This window comes from Anolis sagrei, chromosome X (genome assembly GCF_037176765.1).
Source record: "Anolis sagrei isolate rAnoSag1 chromosome X, rAnoSag1.mat, whole genome shotgun sequence".
NCBI classification, from domain to species: domain Eukaryota; kingdom Metazoa; phylum Chordata; class Lepidosauria; order Squamata; family Dactyloidae; genus Anolis; species Anolis sagrei.
This window is the reverse complement of record NC_090034.1, coordinates 3,430,931-3,447,948: the sequence shown is the minus strand read 5'-3', so window position 1 is coordinate 3,447,948 and position 17,018 is coordinate 3,430,931. Positions and strand designations below refer to the sequence as shown.

At 46.9% G+C, this 17,018-nt stretch overlaps 1 protein-coding gene across 1 annotated transcript in view; it reads right to left on the bottom strand.

The window, feature by feature from the left end:
• Positions 1 to 4,645, bottom strand: part of LOC132780021 (cytochrome P450 2W1-like) — a 45,482-nt gene extending 40,837 nt beyond the window's left edge. Inside the window, exon 1 of the mRNA XM_067460958.1 lies at positions 4,285 to 4,645. Coding sequence (XP_067317059.1) covers positions 4,285 to 4,479 — 195 coding nt within the window. The 5' untranslated portion in view covers positions 4,480 to 4,645. The remainder of the gene's footprint in view (positions 1 to 4,284) is intronic.
• Positions 4,646 to 17,018: the final 12,373 nt, after the last annotated feature.

The window sequence follows — 17,018 nt, the reverse complement described above, 5'->3', positions numbered from 1 at the left end:
CAAAGCACCCCCAACAGATGGCCATCCAGGCTCTGCTTCAAAGCCCACAAAGAAGGAGCCTCCACCACATTCCTGGGCAGAGAGTTCCACTGTTGAACACCTCACCTGGAATAGAATCCTAGAGTTGGAGGAGACCTGGTGGGCCATCATCCAGTCCAACCCCATTCTGCCAAGAAGCAGGAAAATAACATTCAAAGCACTCCCGACAGATGGCCATCCAGCCTCTGCTTCAAAGCCTCCAAAGAACTCTGAGGCAGAGAGTTCCACTGTTGAACAGCCCTTCTCACAGTCAGGAAGTGATATATATATATCTCCTGACATACATATCAGTTCTGCCATCATTTGAAAGAGGGAGATGACAAATGTCAACTTGGTCACCCAATTCCTCGCTACCCAAATTAGCAGGCAGTACGTCCTTAATCAGGTTTACCTGGGGTAGCAATACGGAATCTGCTTCACAGCGACCTGGGTTGCATCCATACTGTAGAATTAACACAGTTTGACGTCACTTTAACGACCATGGCTGTGGAATCATGGCTGTCATAGTTTGACAAGACCTTTAGCTATCTCTCTCAAAGAGCCTTGGTGCCTCGCTAAACTACAACTCCCAGGATTCTGTAGCATTCAATCATGGCAGATAAATGGGTGTCAAACTGCATTAATTTCACAGTTTAGATCAGGCATGGGCAAACTTGGGCCTTCCCTCCAGGTGTTTTGGACTCCCAACTCCCACTATTCCTAACACCCTTAGGTCTTCTCCTTTTCTGCTTAAGTGCAAAAGGAAAAGGAAAGTGCTCGAGGCTGCTAGGAATGGTGGGAGTTGTAGTCCAATACACCTTAAGGTCGGCAGTTCGAATCCCTGAGACAGGATAGCATGCCATGCGGAGACATGAGAGAAGCCTCCCAAAGGATGGTAACACATCCGGACATCCCCTGGGCAATGTCTCTATAGATGGCCAATTCTCTCATGCCAGAAACGACTTGCAGTTTCTGAAGTTGCTTCTCTCTCTCTCACACACACAAACCCATAGATGTGATTCCGCAACCACACAATCACAAAAAAGTTACTTAGGGTGCATCTAGGTAAAAGTTGTCCCCTGACATTAAGTCCAGTCGTATCCGACTCTGGGACTCTGGTGATCATTTCCATTTCTAAGTTGAAGAGGCGGCATTGTCCACAGACACCTCCAAGGTCATGTGGCCTGCATGACTGTATGGAGCATCCTTACCTTCCCGCTGGAGCAGTATCTATTGATCTACTCACATCAGGCATGTAGGCAGGGGGGAGAGAGGGCTTGAGGGGCTTCAGCCCCCCCCCCCCCGAAATTCTCAGGGTGGTCTGCGAGAAGGCCTTCCTGGTACATTATTTAAACAGTTATGTTTATTCATATCATGATCTGATCACCATGCTCAATATATACCATATGCATAGGGGTATTGGGATAGGTTTGCTAGGGTAGATCCTCAGCCCCCCCCCCCCCGAATCGAATTCAGCACCCCCCCCCCCAATCAAAATCCTGTCTATGAGCCTGACTCACATTTGCATGTTTTCAAACTGCTAGGTTGGCAGAAGCTGGGGCTAACAGTGGGAGCTCACCCTGAGACCTTTCGGTCAACAAGTTTAGCAGCTCAGTGGTTTAACCCATGCACCACCGGGGGCATCTACACTATGGAATTAATGCAGTTTGACATCACTTTAACCGCCGTGGCTGAATGCGATGGAATCGTGGAAGTGAAACACAGAGGAGGCTTAAAAGCTTGCATAACATTTCCAGGATCCCATAACACTGAGCCAATGGCCATTAAAGTGATGTCGAACTGCATTAATTCCATAGTGTAGATGCCCCCGGTGGCACAGTGGGTTAAACCACTGAGCTGCTGAGCTTGTTGACCAAAAGGTCTCGAGTTCGAATCCGGGGAGTAGGGTGAGCTCCCGCTGTTAGCCCCAGCTTCTCCCAACCTAGCAGTTTGAAAACATGCAAATATGAGTAGATCAAGAGGTACCGCTCCAGCGGGAAGGTAAGGGTGCTCCATGCAGTCTTACCTTACCATCTACAGCAGTGTTTCTCAACCTGGGGGTCGGGACCCCTGAGGGGGTCGCAAAGGGGTGTCAGAGGGGTCGCCAAAGACCATCAGAAAACACAGTATTTTCTGATGGTCATGGGGATTCCATATTGGAAGTTTGAACCAATTATCTCGTTGGTGGAGTTCAGAATATTCTTTGATTGTAGTGAACTATAAATCCCAGCAACTACAACTCCCAAAAGTCAAGGTCTGTTTTCTCCAGTCTCCACCAGCGTTCACATTTGCGCATATTGAGTATTTGTGCCAAGTTTGGTCCAGATCCACCATTGCGTGAGTCCACAGTGCTCTCTGGGTGTAGGTGAACTACAACTCCCAAACTCAAGGTCAATGCCCACCAAATCCTTCAAGTGTTTTCCATTGGTCATAGGAGTTCTGGGTGGCAAATTAGGTACAAATCCATCGCTGGTGGAGTTCAGAATGCTCTTTGATTATAGGTAGGTAAAGGTAGTCCCCTGACATTAAGTCCAGTCATGTCTGACTCTGGGGTGTGGTGCTCATCTCCATTTCTAAGCCGAAGAGCCGGCGTTGTCCGTAGACACCTCCAAGGTCATGTGGCCAGCATGACTGCATGGAGCACCGTTACCTTCCCGGCGGAGCGGTACCTATTGATCTACTCACATTTTCATGTTTTCGAACTGCTAGGTTGGCAGAAGCTAGGGCTGACAGCGGAAGCTCACGCTGCTCACCGGAATCGAACCTGTGACCTTTTGATCAACAAGCTCAGCAGCTCAGTGCTTTAACCCACTAAGCCACCGGGGGCTCCGCTTTGATTATAGGTGAACTATAAATCCCAGAAACTACAACTCCCAAAAGTCAAGGTCTGTTTTCTCCAGGCTCCACCAGCGTTCACATTTGCGCATATTGAGTATTTGTGCCAAGTTTGCTCCAGATCCACCATTGCGTGAGTCCACAGTGCTCTCGGGGTGTAGGTGAACTACAACTCCCAAACTCAAGGTCAATGCCCACCAAACCCTTCAAGTGTTTTCCATTGGTCATAGGAGTTCTGGGTGGCAAATTGGGTACAAAACCATCACAGGTGGAGTTCAGAATGCTCTTTGATTATAGGTGAACTATAAATCCCAGAAACTACAACTCCCAAATTACAAAATCAGTCCTCCCCCAACTCCACTAGCATTTACATGTGGGTGCATTGGGTATTTGTGCCCAGTTTGGTCCAGTGAATGAAAATACACCTTGCATATCTGATATTTACATTATGACTTACAACAGTAGTAAAGTGACTGTTATGAAGTAGCAACGAAAACAATGTTATGGTTGGGGTTCACCACCACATGAGGGACTGGATTCGGGGGTCACGGCATTAGGAAGGTTGAGAAACACTGATCTACAGTGTAGATAGAATCATAGAATCGTAGAATCATAGATTCAAAGAGTTGGAAGAGACCTCATGGGCCATCCAGTCCAACCCCATTCTGCCAAGAAGCAGGAATATTGCCTTCAAATCACCCCTGACAGATGGCCATCCAGCCTCTGCTTAAAAGCTTCCAAAGAAAGAGCCTCCACCACACTCCGGGGCAGAGAGTTCCACTGCTGAACGGCTCTCACAGTCAGGAAGTTCTTCCTAATGTTCAGATGGAATCTCCTCTCTTGTAGTTTGAAGCCATTGTTCCGCGTCCTAGTCTCCAAGGAAGCAGAAAACAAGCTTGCTCCCTCCTCCTCCCTGTGACTTCCTCTCACATATCTGAACATGGCTATCATGTCTCCTCTCAGCCTTCTCTTCTTCAGGCTAAACATGCCCAGTTCCCTAAGCCGCTCCTCATAGGGCTTGTTCTCCAGACCCTTGATCATTTGAGTCGCCCTCCTCTGACACATTCCAGCTTGTCAATATCTCCCTTGAATTGTGGTGCCCAGAATTGGACACAATATTCCAGGTAAAGTGGTCTAACCAAAGCAGAATAGAGCATGGGGAGCATTACTTCCTTAGATCTAGACACTAGGCTCCTCTTGATGCTCCTATGCTCTATGAGCATCAATAGGAGCATAGTGTCTAGATCTAAGGAAGTGTCTAGATGCCCCCCCCCCCTTAAGTTGCCTTATCTAAGGTTAACTTTCCGAATCATCGATGGTCCAAGTTTCCAGACGGTCAATCTCTGATGAATCGAATCTCTGAGATTGACAGTCGCAGATACTTGTGGATTGAGCCGAACTCATGGGAAGCTTTGCACGCTTGTCTCCTACCTTCAGGATGGTTTTGTCTTGCCTTTTGAAATCCAGCAAATGCAGGTTGCCGATGATGGGAAGAGGCGTGGGTCCTGGTGGCAACCCCAAAGCCGCCCTCCTGCTTGGCAAATAGAAGGAAGCCAAGGCGATGAGTGCGCACAGCAGCAGGCAAACGGGCACCGGGTAGAAGAGGAAGACATTGAGCCATGCCATCCTCAACTAGGAGTAAGAATAGCAATGATAATGAGAGAGAACGGGGTGGTGAGAGGGAGAGAGAGAGGGAGAAAGTGCTGGCAATGATCACCAACCAGTCCGTCTTCGCTTTATATTTCTGGCTGGCAATTGCCACCAATAAAAAAACACACACACACACACACAACCCAAGTGTGCAAAGAGTCGGAGCAAGTGCTGGGCAACCCCACCCTTTTTAAACACTTCTGGAGAATGCGGTCTAAGCAGTTCCTTGACTGGGAAGCCAGGGAGGTTTCAGGTTACAGGACTAGTCGCCTGTGGATGCAGAAATCCGCACGCCGGGGATTTATTAATTACCAGTCATTAACATTGATCATTCATTTCGGGAAGGGCGGGGTAAACCCATTGCCTTGCCAAGTGGCCTTTGGTGGCTTGCGTATCCATGAGTGTGGGGACTTTTGCCCCAGGTTTCACGTTGAAGGATCAGGCACTATCCAAGGTGCTGAAGTTATCAGGGGACCACCAGGTTCAAGTTCTGATTAAAACCCAGAGCTAATTGGGAGGCCAACATTTTGACTGAAAGCTGTAAACACCTACTGTACAGTGTGTCCTAGGGTAATGGCTGTTTTACTCTAGAGGAGAGGTGTTGAGCTGCAGGGAGTCATGTGCTTTAAGGAGGCGTCTTACTAGTTCTACTCTAGAGGAGAGGTGCTCAGCTTCAGGGAGTCATGTGCTTTAAGGAGGCGTCTTACTAGTTCTACTCTAGAGGAGAGGTGCTCAGCTGCAGGGAGTCATGTGCTTTAAGGAGGCGTCTTACTAGTTCTACTCTAGAGTAGAGGTGTTGAGCTGCAGGGAGTCATGTGCTTTAAGGAGGCGTCTTACCAGTTCTACTCTAGAGGAGAGGTGCTCAGCTGCAGGGAGTCATGTGCTTTAAGGAGCCGTCTTACCAGTTCTACTCTAGAGGAGAGGTGCTCAGCTGCAGGGAGTCATGTGCTTTAAGGAGGCGTCTTACTAGTTCTACTCTAGAGGAGAGGTGCTCAGCTGCAGGGAGTCATGTGCTTTAAGGAGGCGTCTTACCAGTTCTACTCTAGAGGAGAGGTGCTCAGCTGCAGGGAGTCATGTGCTTTAAGGAGCCGTCTTACCAGTTCTACTCTAGAGGAGAGGTGCTCAGCTGCAGGGAGTCATGTGCTTTAAGGAGGCGTCTTACTAGTTCTACTCTAGAGGAGAGGTGCTCAGCTGCAGGGAGTCATGTGCTTTAAGGAGGCGTCTTACTAGTTCTACTCTAGAGGAGAGGTGCTCAGCTGCAGAGAGTCATGTGCTTTAAGGGGGCGTCTTACTAGTTCTACTCTAGAGGAGAGGTGCTCAGCTTCAGGGAGTCATGTGCTTTAAGGAGGCGTCTTACTAGTTCTACTTTAGAGGAGAGGTGCTCAGCTGCAGGGAGTCATGTGCTTTAAGGAGCCGTCTTACCAGTTCTACTCTAGAGGAGAGGTGCTCAGCTGCAGGGAGTCATGTGCTTTAAGGAGCCGTCTTACCAGTTCTACTCTAGAGGAGAGGTGCTCAGCTGCAGGGAGTCATGTGCTTTAAGGAGGCGTCTTACCAGTTCTACTCTAGAGGAGAGGTGCTCAGCTGCAGGGAGTCATGTGCTTTAAGGAGGCGTCTTACTAGTTCTACTCTAGAGGAGAGGTGCTCAGCTGCAGGGAGTCATGTGCTTTAAGGAGGCATCTTACTAGTTCTACTCTAGAGGAGAGGTGCTCAGCTGCAGGGAGTCATGTGCTTTAAGGGGGCGTCTTACTAGTTCTACTCTAGAGGAGAGGTGCTCAGCTTCAGGGAGTCATGTGCTTTAAGGAGGCGTCTTACTAGTTCTACTTTAGAGGAGAGGTGCTCAGCTGCAGGGAGTCATGTGCTTTAAGGAGGCGTCTTACCAGTTCTACTCTAGAGGAGAGGTGCTCAGCTGCAGGGAGTCATGTGCTTTAAGGAGCCGTCTTACCAGTTCTACTCTAGAGGAGAGGTGCTCAGCTGCAGGGAGTCATGTGCTTTAAGGAGCCGTCTTACCAGTTCTACTCTAGAGGAGAGGTGCTTATCTGCAGGCAGGCATGCACATTTCTGGGCATGCATGCCACACGCACTCTCTCACTTTCCAAGGCAAGGAGCCAAGCTCTTACTTTCTTACTCTAGAGGAGGCACTTGACTGTAGGTAGGCACGCACGCTGGGCCTGCACACCACAGACACACTCTCTCTTTCCAAGACAAGGAGCCAAGCTCTTACTTTCTTACTCTAGAGGAGGCACTTGGCTGCCGTCAGTCACTCACACTGGGCCTGCACGCCACACACCTACTCTCTCAAGGCAAGGAAGCTGTTAGGAACTGTGGGAGTCCAAAACACCTGTAGGGAGGGACAAAGTTTACCCACCCTAATCTACACTGTTGAATTAATGCAGTTTTACATCCCTCGAACTATCCTAGCTCATGAGAGTTGTAGTCTGGTAACCTTCTCTGCTGAAGAGTGCTGGAGCCACACCAAAGTCCCATTATTCTATCAGATCCAGCTGGGGCAGTTAAACTGGTGCCTGTTTTGGCTCACTTTGAGCCTGAATTTTCTGAGCATGAGTTTCCTCAGGACGAGGAGGATGATGGGTTACAGATTTTTGAACATGTCCCTGTTGTTGAGGCAGATAGTGTCGATTCTGAAAAAGAGACGGCATTTCTGTTTCCCAGAGAAAGGAATGTTGTTTTAGATCATGATTTAAGTGAATCTTCACAGCTGCAGGTGGAGGAGTTGGCCGCTCCATCTGGGAGCTCAGTGCCTCTCGGTTCCCAGGGTGACCAGTCCCAGGATAATGAGTTATCCAGCCTTGAAGGTGATGGAGATTTGATTAGGGAGGACCGTTTGCAATTAAGGATACACCGAAGTGCTCGGTTTGCCAACAAACGGTAAGTTCGAGGTCAACATAATGCTTTCATGCTAGGGAAACATATTGAACGATCCTTTGTCAGTGCAATGTTGCTTACACCCTGTTAACTTCTCTGGAATTACCTCGGCTTTTGGGGAAATCTTTTAGCTCTTTGGGATTTGGTTTTGATCTTGGTTTTTGGGGACCTTGTCATGCTGCCATGGATTCTTGTTTAACCAATGCTAATGGATTATACTTCATGTTATTTGCCTTTGGATCTTGGAAACTTTGCCTTTGCATTTAAGACTCTGTTTTGCCTATTGAACTTTTGCAACGTTATTTCTATGTTTATGATTTCGCTTTTTCTTCAGTAAACTACAAAACCTACAGCCTTGGTGTGTGGTGGTGTTTTGAGCAAGGTGAATCTATCCTGAGCTGCGACAGTACCAATCTGACTCCTGATTCTGACTCCTGCAGCTAAGACAACTTGTTCCCCTACCACGTCATTAATTCCGTGATTATCTTCACATTTTGGTTCATCCCACCCAGAGGAAAGCTTTGGCGACTGCAAGAAGTAAGGTGCTGCCATCATTGGCTCTTTTGGATAGTAGAGCTAAAAACATGAACCATGCCACATCACCATTCTTTGTTTGTTTGCCCCAAATACGATAATATATGGATGAAATAGAGGAATTCTATTTTTTCACAGTGTTCTCAATGGCAAGGGTGTTATAAAATTCCATACTTTCTGAACAACTCAGATGCATTCTTTTGTGAAGCTGTTGCAAATTTTAGTCTTGAGATCAGTAATGTTTGCGTATGTTTTCCTTTGTATCACTGACTTCCTCTTGTTGTAAATACCTGTGCTGTGACTTTGTTGTTGTATACCAATAAAGGCTGTGTGCGTGCGATTCTGGGAGCTGTAGCCCCCCAGATAGTAACTTTCCCAAACTCCAGCGAAGTACAAAGCATTGCTACTACATACACAGCACAGAATGATGGATATTTAGAGAACTAGAAGGTTTAAAGCAGTGGTTCCCAACCTTATGTTAACCAGGGACCACTTTGACCAGGGACCACTCTCCAACAAAAGGGTTATGAATAAGTTTTTGGTCAAGTTTAGATTTGGTTTGGTTATTTGGGGTGCTGATTCAGAAAACTGCATTGGATAGACCACATCAGCTCTAGTTTCTGATACAGAAAACATGCCATCCAATAGTTGTCATCTGTTCACCCCCAGCAAACCATATTTAATGTTCCTAATTCCAATAGACCTCACCACCTCTGAGGATGCTTGCCATAGATGCAGGCGAAACGTCAGGAGAAAATGCCTCTAGAACATGGCCATATAGCCCGAAAAAAACCCACAAGAACCTAGTGATTCCAGCCATGAAAGCCTTCGACAATACGTAGTCTCAGAACTAAGAGAGAGTTTCGCAAGACCACTCACTCTCGTTGCAACGGTGTTGTAACGGTAAGGCTGCGGATCACATTTTAGTTCTTTGGGACCACTGGTAGTCCATGGACCACAGGTTGGGAACCACTGGTTTAAAGGCATGAGAACTATGCAATATTCCTGCTTCTTGGCAGGGGGTTGGACTGGATGGCCCATGAGGTCTCTTCCAACTCTTTGATTCTATGATTCTATGATTCTACTCTTACACCGGGTTGCACACTCAGTTGGTTATGTCTCTGGGTGCATCTACATTGATGACATAATGCGGTTTGGCAACACCTTAAATCATGGGATTTGCATTTTGTTGAGGTGCCAGCACTCTTTGGCAGGGGAGGCTGAAGACTTAGTAAAACCACAACTCCCACAATTGTATAGCACTGAAAGTGCAGAATGCAGGTTGAGACTCCCTTATCCAAAATACTTGGAATGAGCAGTGTTTGGAATCTTGGATTTAGTTTTGAATATTTGGATAGTGGATAATGACATATCTTGGAGATGGAAGCTAGGTCTAAGCACAAAATTCATTGAAATTTCATATACACCTTGTATAAAAACCCTAAAGATAACTTTATATTTTTAACATTTTAGTGCAGAAACTAAAGTTTAGGTCCATTGAACCATTGGAAAGCAAAGGTCATGCTCTCTCTGCAACTTATGGAAACTTGCTACAAAACAGGAGCTTTTTTGTTGAGTTCCAGGGCCAGAGAAGCAGAGGGCGGAAACAGAAGAACGGCCTGCCTCAGGGGAGCGTGCTTGCTCCATCCATGTTCAACATCTACACAAATGACCTACCACTGCCAGAAGGGGCAGAGAGTTTCATCTATGCTGATGATCGTGCCATCACCGCTCAAGCAGGGAGCTTTGAGATGGTAGAACAGAAGCTCTCCGAAGCTTGAGTTGCTCTTACTGCCTATTACAGGGAAAACCAGCTGATCCCTAATCCATCGAAAACACAGACATACGCTTTTCACCTTAAGAACAGACAAGCATCCCGAGCTCTGAGGATTATTACCTGGGAAGGGATCCCACTGGAGCATTGCAGCGCACCCAAATACCTGGGAATCACTCTGGACCGTGCTCTGGCCTACAAGAAGCACTGCCTGAACATCAAGCAAAAAGTGGGCGCTAGAAACAATATCATATGAAAGCTGACTGGCACAACCTGGGGATCACAACCAGACACAGTGAAGACATCTGCCCTTGCGCTATGCTAGTCTGCTGCTGAGTACGCATGCCCAGTGTGGAACACATCCCACCACGCTAAAACAGTAGATGTGGCTCTTAATGAGACATGCCGCATTATCACGGGGTGTCTTCTCCAGTGGTGTAGGGTACAGACACCCCGTGATAATGTGGCATGTCAGTATTGCACCACCTGACATCCGCCAGGAAGTAGCAGCCAATAGTGAAAGGACCAAGGCAGAGAGATCTCCAGCTCATCCCCTGTTTGGCTATCAGCCAGCATGTCAACGACGTAAATCAAGAAATAGTTTCTAAGGTCTACAGAGACACTCGCTGGAACACCTCAGCAAGCGAGAGTCCAAAAGTGGCAGGCTCAAACCCAGAACCTCAACCAGTGGCTGATACCAAATGAGAGACTCCCCCCTGGGCACACAGAAGACTGAACAGACTGCGCTCTGGCACCAGGAGATGCAGAGCCAACCTCAAGAAATGGGGCCACAAAGTAGAATCCACGACATGCGAGTGTGGAGAAGAGCAAACCACTGACCACCTGCTGCAATGCACCCTGAGCCCTGCCACATGCACAAGGGAGGACCTTCTTATACTAACACCAGAGGCAAAGTGACCAGATACTGGTCAAAGGACATTTAATTAACTACCAAGCTTTCAAACTTTGTGTTTTGTTTGTTTGTTTGTTAAAAATGCAATACAACTGTTTGGTTTGCTCCTGACACAATGGATGGATAGATAGATAGATAGATAGATAGATGGAGACACTTTTGGATTTTGGAGCCTTTCAGATTGTTGAAGTCCAGCTAAGGGATGCTCAGGCCGGACTTCTTGGAATGTCGACATTGAGCCTTTCTAAGTGCTGAACAATCAAAGGTGTTTAATCGCCGATTATCGACACTTTCTGTTTCGACACTTTCTATTTCACACTTTCCATCTGATTTCTTCATTTTGTATGTAGGTCATGCCCAGCGGCTTTTTTTTGGCTGCAGTTAGCGCTTCAGCCCAATATGATTTATCTCTTGGCAATGCTTGTCTTGGAAGGTTTCGTCGGGCGTTTAAACGTGGAGGACACGCTTCTCGTCGCCCGCATCCACCGCTCTCCAAGGAATGCAGACAAACCGAATTCCTGGCTTTGTGAATCTGGAAGCCAGAGCGGCTGATGATGGGCACGAAAAGCTACCAGTTCTCCCCTCTCCCCAAATGGAAAGGCACAGGGATTGTCGCAAAGTGGAGAATCATAGAATCAAAGAGTTGGAAGAGACCTCATGGGCCATCCAGTCCAACCCCCTGCCTGAGAAGGTCTGCAGGAATCTCATGTCTCTCTGGAAGTGGTTTAAGAACTCTGTGTAGCTGGGAATTCCTTTCCTTTCTGTTCTATCTTGATGAAAACCTGAGGAGTCAGCTGAGTACGAAGAGTCTGGAAGCTGTTTTTATTGATTGACTAGCCGTCCCCTGCCACGCATTGCTGTGGCCCACATGGGGGTTCTGTGTGGGAGGTTTGGCCCCATTCTATCGTTGGTGGGGTCCAGAATGCTCTGTGACTGTAGGTGAACTATAAATCCCAGCAACTACAATTCCCAAATGTCAAGATTCTATTTTCCCCAAACTCCACCAGTGTTCACATTTGGGCATATGGAGTATTCATGTAGAGTTTGGCCCAGATTCATCATTGTTTGAGTCCACAGTGCTCTCTGGATGCAGGTGAACTACAACTCCAAAACCAAAGGGCACTGCCCACCAAACCCTTCCAGTATTTTCTGCTGGTCATGGGAGAACTGTGTGCCAAGTTTGGTTCAATTCCATCATTGGTGGGGTTCAGAATGCTCTTTGATTGTAGGTGAACTATAAATCCCAGCAACTACAACTCCCAAATGTCAAGGTCTATTTCCCCCAAACTCCATCTGCCCACCAAACCCTTCTAGTGTTTTCTGTTGCTCATGGGAGTCCTGTGTGCCAAGTTTGGTTCAATTCCATCATTGGTGGGGTTCAGAATGCTCTGTGATTGTAGGTGAACTATAAATCCCAGCAACTACAACTCCCAAATGTCAAGATTTTATTTTCCCCAAACTCCACCAGTGTTCACATTTACGCATATTGAGTATTTGTGTAGAGTTTGGTCCAGATCCATCATTGTTTGAGTCCACATTGATCTATGGGTGTAGGTGAACTACAACTCCAAAACCAAAGGACACTGCCCACCAAACCCTTCCAGTATTTTCCGTTGGTCATGGGAGTTCTGTGTGCCAAGTTTGGTTCAATTCCATCGTTGGTGGGGTTCAGAATGCTCTTTGATTGTAGCTGAACTATAAATCCCAGCAACTACAACTCCCAAATGACAAAATCAATTTTTTGAGTGAAGGACATACATTGGGTTGTTAGGTGTCTTGTGTCCAAATTTGGTGTCAATTCATCCAGTTGTTTTTGAGTTCTGTTAATCCCACAAACTAATATTACATTTTTATTTATATAGATTGATTGAATTTCTGTATTGTCTCCAAACTCAAATAAGCTTCCAAGACAATGAACAAAAAGACAAAAACTATTATAAATACACATTGAAGTATGGATGTTTCTCCACATTTGCCCATCATTCTTTGTGGATTAGAAATCTCTAGGTCCTCCAGGCTAACTTTCTCCAACCATGCTGGAGAACCTAGACAGCTCTAGAACAAAGGTCTTCTAGGTCCTCCAATGTGGTTCTCTGGCCGGCTTCCCACAGAAGTTGGTGACAGACCTGGAAACCTCTAGAGCAGTGGTTCTCAACCTGGGGTCCCCAGAGGTTTTTGGTCTTCAACTCCCAGAAATCCTAACAGCTGGTAAACTGGCTGGGATTTCTGGGAGTTGTAGGCCAAAAACATCTGGGGACCCCAGGTTGAGAACCACTGCTCTAGAGCGATGTGGTCTCTGATCTCCAGGTTTTTACTTTCACGGTGGTCCTGTGCCCCGAACATCAGTGAATGTGGAGGACTGGCTTCTCAAAAACACTTCTCAATAGGAACATAGTATCTAGATCTAGGGAAGTCCTGCTCCCCATGCTCTATTCCGCCTTGGTTAGACCACATCTGGAATATTGTGTCCAATTCTGGGCACCACAATTCAAGAGAGATATTGACAAGCTGGAATGTGTTCAGAGGAGGGTGACTAAAATGATCAAGGGTCTGGAGAACAGGCCCTATGAGGAGTGGCTTAAAGAGCTGAGTGTGTTTAGCCTGAAGAAGAGAAGGCTGAGAGGAGATATGATAGCCATGTATAAATATGTGAGAGGAAGTCACTGGGAGGAGGGAGCAAGCTTGTTTTCTGCTTCCCTGAGGACATGTAGCAATGGCTTCAAACTACAAGAGAGGAGATTCCACCTGAACATGAGGAAGAACTTCCTGACTGTGGGAGCCGTTCAGCAGTGGAACTCTCTGCCCCGGAGTGTGGTGGAGGCTCCTTCTTTGGAAGCTTTTAAACAGAGGCTGGATGGCCATCTGTCAGGGGTGCTTTGAATGCAATATTCCTGCTTCTTGGCAGAATGGAGTTGGACTGGATTGCCTAGGAGGTCTCTTCCAACTCTAGGATTCTAGGATTCTCAAAAACACCCCAAAGCAGTCTAGAACAATCCTAGAATTCAGTCTCGAAACAGCATTGAAAATCATGCGGGACATCGCCAAAGTTCATCAGAAAGCTCCACAGAGAGAGGTCCTTCTTGCTTTTGCAGCCAGATGTCTATAAATAGGAAATTTAAGCAGCCTGGTTTGGAAGAGTTCCTTCCAAAACCAGTTACTGAATCTATTCAAAGTTTGGACTCAGACCTGGGGCAGTTTTACATCTCAATTGCATTGTTGACATTGGTTACTGCTGATGCTAGAAAGGGAGTGAAGACCTTCTGCAATCTCTTGCATTCCCTGGGAAAAGAGACCCAAGACCGGTTTCCTTCTCAAGGAAAGACCAGATACAGCTCTGGTTTGTGAACTGAATGGGAAACTATTGGATTCTTGAGAAGAGTTGAAGCTTTAGGGCTGACTCATTAAACAATGTGAGTTGGTCACCCTGGGCAGCAAGTCCTATTAGAATCATAGAATCCAAGAGTTGGAAGAGACTTCCTGGGCCATCCAGTCCAACCGCATTCTGCCAAGAAGCAGGAATATTGCATTCAAATCACCCCTGACAGATGGCCATCCAGCCTCTGTTTAAAAGCTTCCAAAGAAGGAGCCTCCACCACACTCCGGGGCAGAGAGTTCCACTGCTGAACAGCTCTCACAGTCAGGAAGTTCTTCCTAATGTTCAGATGGAATCTCCTCTCTTGTAGTTTGAAGCCATTGTTCCATTGCGTCCTAGTCTCCAGGGAAGCAGAAAACAAGCTTGCTCCCTCCTCCCTGTGGCTTCCTCTCACATACTTATACATGGCTATCATGTCTCCTCTCAGGCTTCTCTTCTTCAGGCTAGACATGCCCAGCTCCTTAAGCTGCTCCTCATAGGGCTTGTTCTCCAGACCCTTGATCATTTTAGTCACCCCCCCCCCCCCTCTGGACACATTCCAGCTTGTCAATCTCTCTCTTGAATGGTGGTGCCCAGAATTGGACACAGTATTCCAGGTAAAGTGGTCTAACCAAAGCGGAATAGAGCATGGGGAGCATGACTTCCCTAGATCTAGACACTATGCTCCTCTTGATGCAGGCCAACATCCCATTGGCTTTTTTTGCCGCCACATCACGTTGTTGGCTCATGTTTAACTTGTTGTCCACGAGGACTCCCAAGATCTTTTTCACATGTCCTGCTCTCGAACTATTCTGCTACCCCTCTATTCTGCTTTAGTTAGACCACACCTGGAATATTGTGTCCAATTCTGGGCACCACAATTCAAGAGAGATATTGACAAGCTGGAATGTGTCCAGAGGAGGGCGACTAAAATGATCAAGGGTCTGGAGAACAAGCCCTATGAGGAGCGGCTTGGGGAACTGGGCCTGTTTAGCCTGAAGAAGAGAAGGCTGAGAGGAGACATGATAGACATGTATAAATATGTGAGAGGAAGCCACAGGGAGGAGGAGGGAGCAAGCTTGTTTTCTGCTTCCTTGGAGACTAGGATGCGGAACAATGGCTTCAAACTACAAGAGAGGAGATTCCACCTGAACATGAGGAAGAACTTCCTGACTGTGAGAGCCGTTCAGCAATGGAACTCTCTGCCCCGGAGTGTGGTGGAGGCTCCTTCTTTGGAAGCTTTTAAACAGAGGCTGGATGGCCATCTGTCGGGGGTGCTTTGAATGCAATATTCCTGCTTCTTGGCAGAATGGGGTTGGACTGGATGGCCCAGGAGGTCTCTTCCAACTCTAGGATTCTCGGATTCTCAAAAACACCCCAAAACAGTCTAGAACAATCCTAGAATTCAGTCTCGAAACAGCATTGAAAATCACACAGGGCATTGCCAAAGTTCACCAGAAAGCTCCACAGAGAGAGGTTCTTTTTGCTCTTGCAGCCAGATGTCTATAAATAGGAAATTTAAGCAGCCTGGTTTGGAAGAGTTCCAATCTAGGCTTCAGAACCTTCAAAGTTTGGACTCAGACCTGGGGCAGTTGTACCACCTCAATTGCATTGTTGACATTGGTTACCACTGATGCTAGAAAGGGAGTGAAGACCTTCCGCAATCTCTTGCATTTCCGGGAAAAGAGACCCAAGACCGGTTTCCTTCTCAAGGAAAGACCAGCTACAGCTCTTGTTTGTGAACTGAATGGGAAACTATTGGATTCTTGGGAAGAGTTGAAGCTTTAGGGCTGACTCATTAAGCAATGTGAGTTGGTCACCCTGGGCAGAAAGTCCTATTAGAATCATAGAATCAAAGAGTTGGAAGAGACCTCCTGGGCCATCCAGTCCAACCCCATTCTGCCAAGAAGCAGGAATGTTGCATTTAAATCACCCCTGACAGATGGCCATCCAGCCTCTGTTTAAAAGCTTCCAAAGAAGGAGCCTCCACCACACTCCGGGGCAGAGAGTTCCACTGCTGAACAGCTCTCACAGTCAGGAAGTTCTTCCTCATGTTCAGATGGAATCTCCTCTCTTGTAGTTTGAAGCCATTGTTTCGCATCCTAGTCTCCAGGGAAGCAGAAAACAAGCTTGCTCCCTCCTCCTCCCTGTGGCTTCCTCTCACATATTTATACATGGCTATCATATCTCCTCTCAGCCTTCTCTTCTTCAAGCTCAACATGCCCAGTTCTCTAAGCCGCTCCTCATAGGGCTTGTTCTCCAGACCCTTGATCATTTTAGTCGCCCTCCTCTGGACACATTCCAGCTTGTCAAGTGTACCGGGAGTCTGAAGTATGTTCACCAGGAATGTATGAAGAAGTGGCTACAATCCAAGATCAACTCAGGTTCCTCATTGGAAGCCGTAACTACTTGTGAATTGTGTAAAGAGAAACTGCACCTCAATCTTGACGATTTTGATATCCAAGAGCTTCATAGAGCACATGCAAATGAACAAGCAGACTACGAATTTATCAGTTCTGGGCTTTACCTTGTAGTGTTGTTACACTTGTGTGAACAACGCTTTTCAGATATGCTGGGAACTACAAGTGAGGCTAACACATGTGTCCGGTTTATTAATCTTGAATTGTGGCACCCAGAATTGGACACAATATTCCAGGTGTGGTCTAACCAAAGCAGAATAGAGGGGTAGCATTACTTCCCTGGACCTAGACACTAGGCTCCTATTGATGCAGGCCAAAATCCCATTGGCTTTTTTTGCCGCCACATCACATTGTTGGCTCATGTTCAACTTGTTGTCCACGAGGACTCCAAGATCTTTTTCACACGTACTGCTCTCGAACACGGCACACCGGGCACGGACTCTCAGTATCCATGGTCCTTAGAGCTTTAAACCTCAAATAGGAGACTTACAGAAGGCAGAAACCCAACTTTGGGGATGTTAGGAGGGCCAAATCTTCCTGAAACACATCTTTCTACCTTCTCATAGATACTGACGCTATCTAACGGTAGGGCTGGCCCGGGTGTGTTTTTTAGAAACTATCCATCACGAACTGACTTGA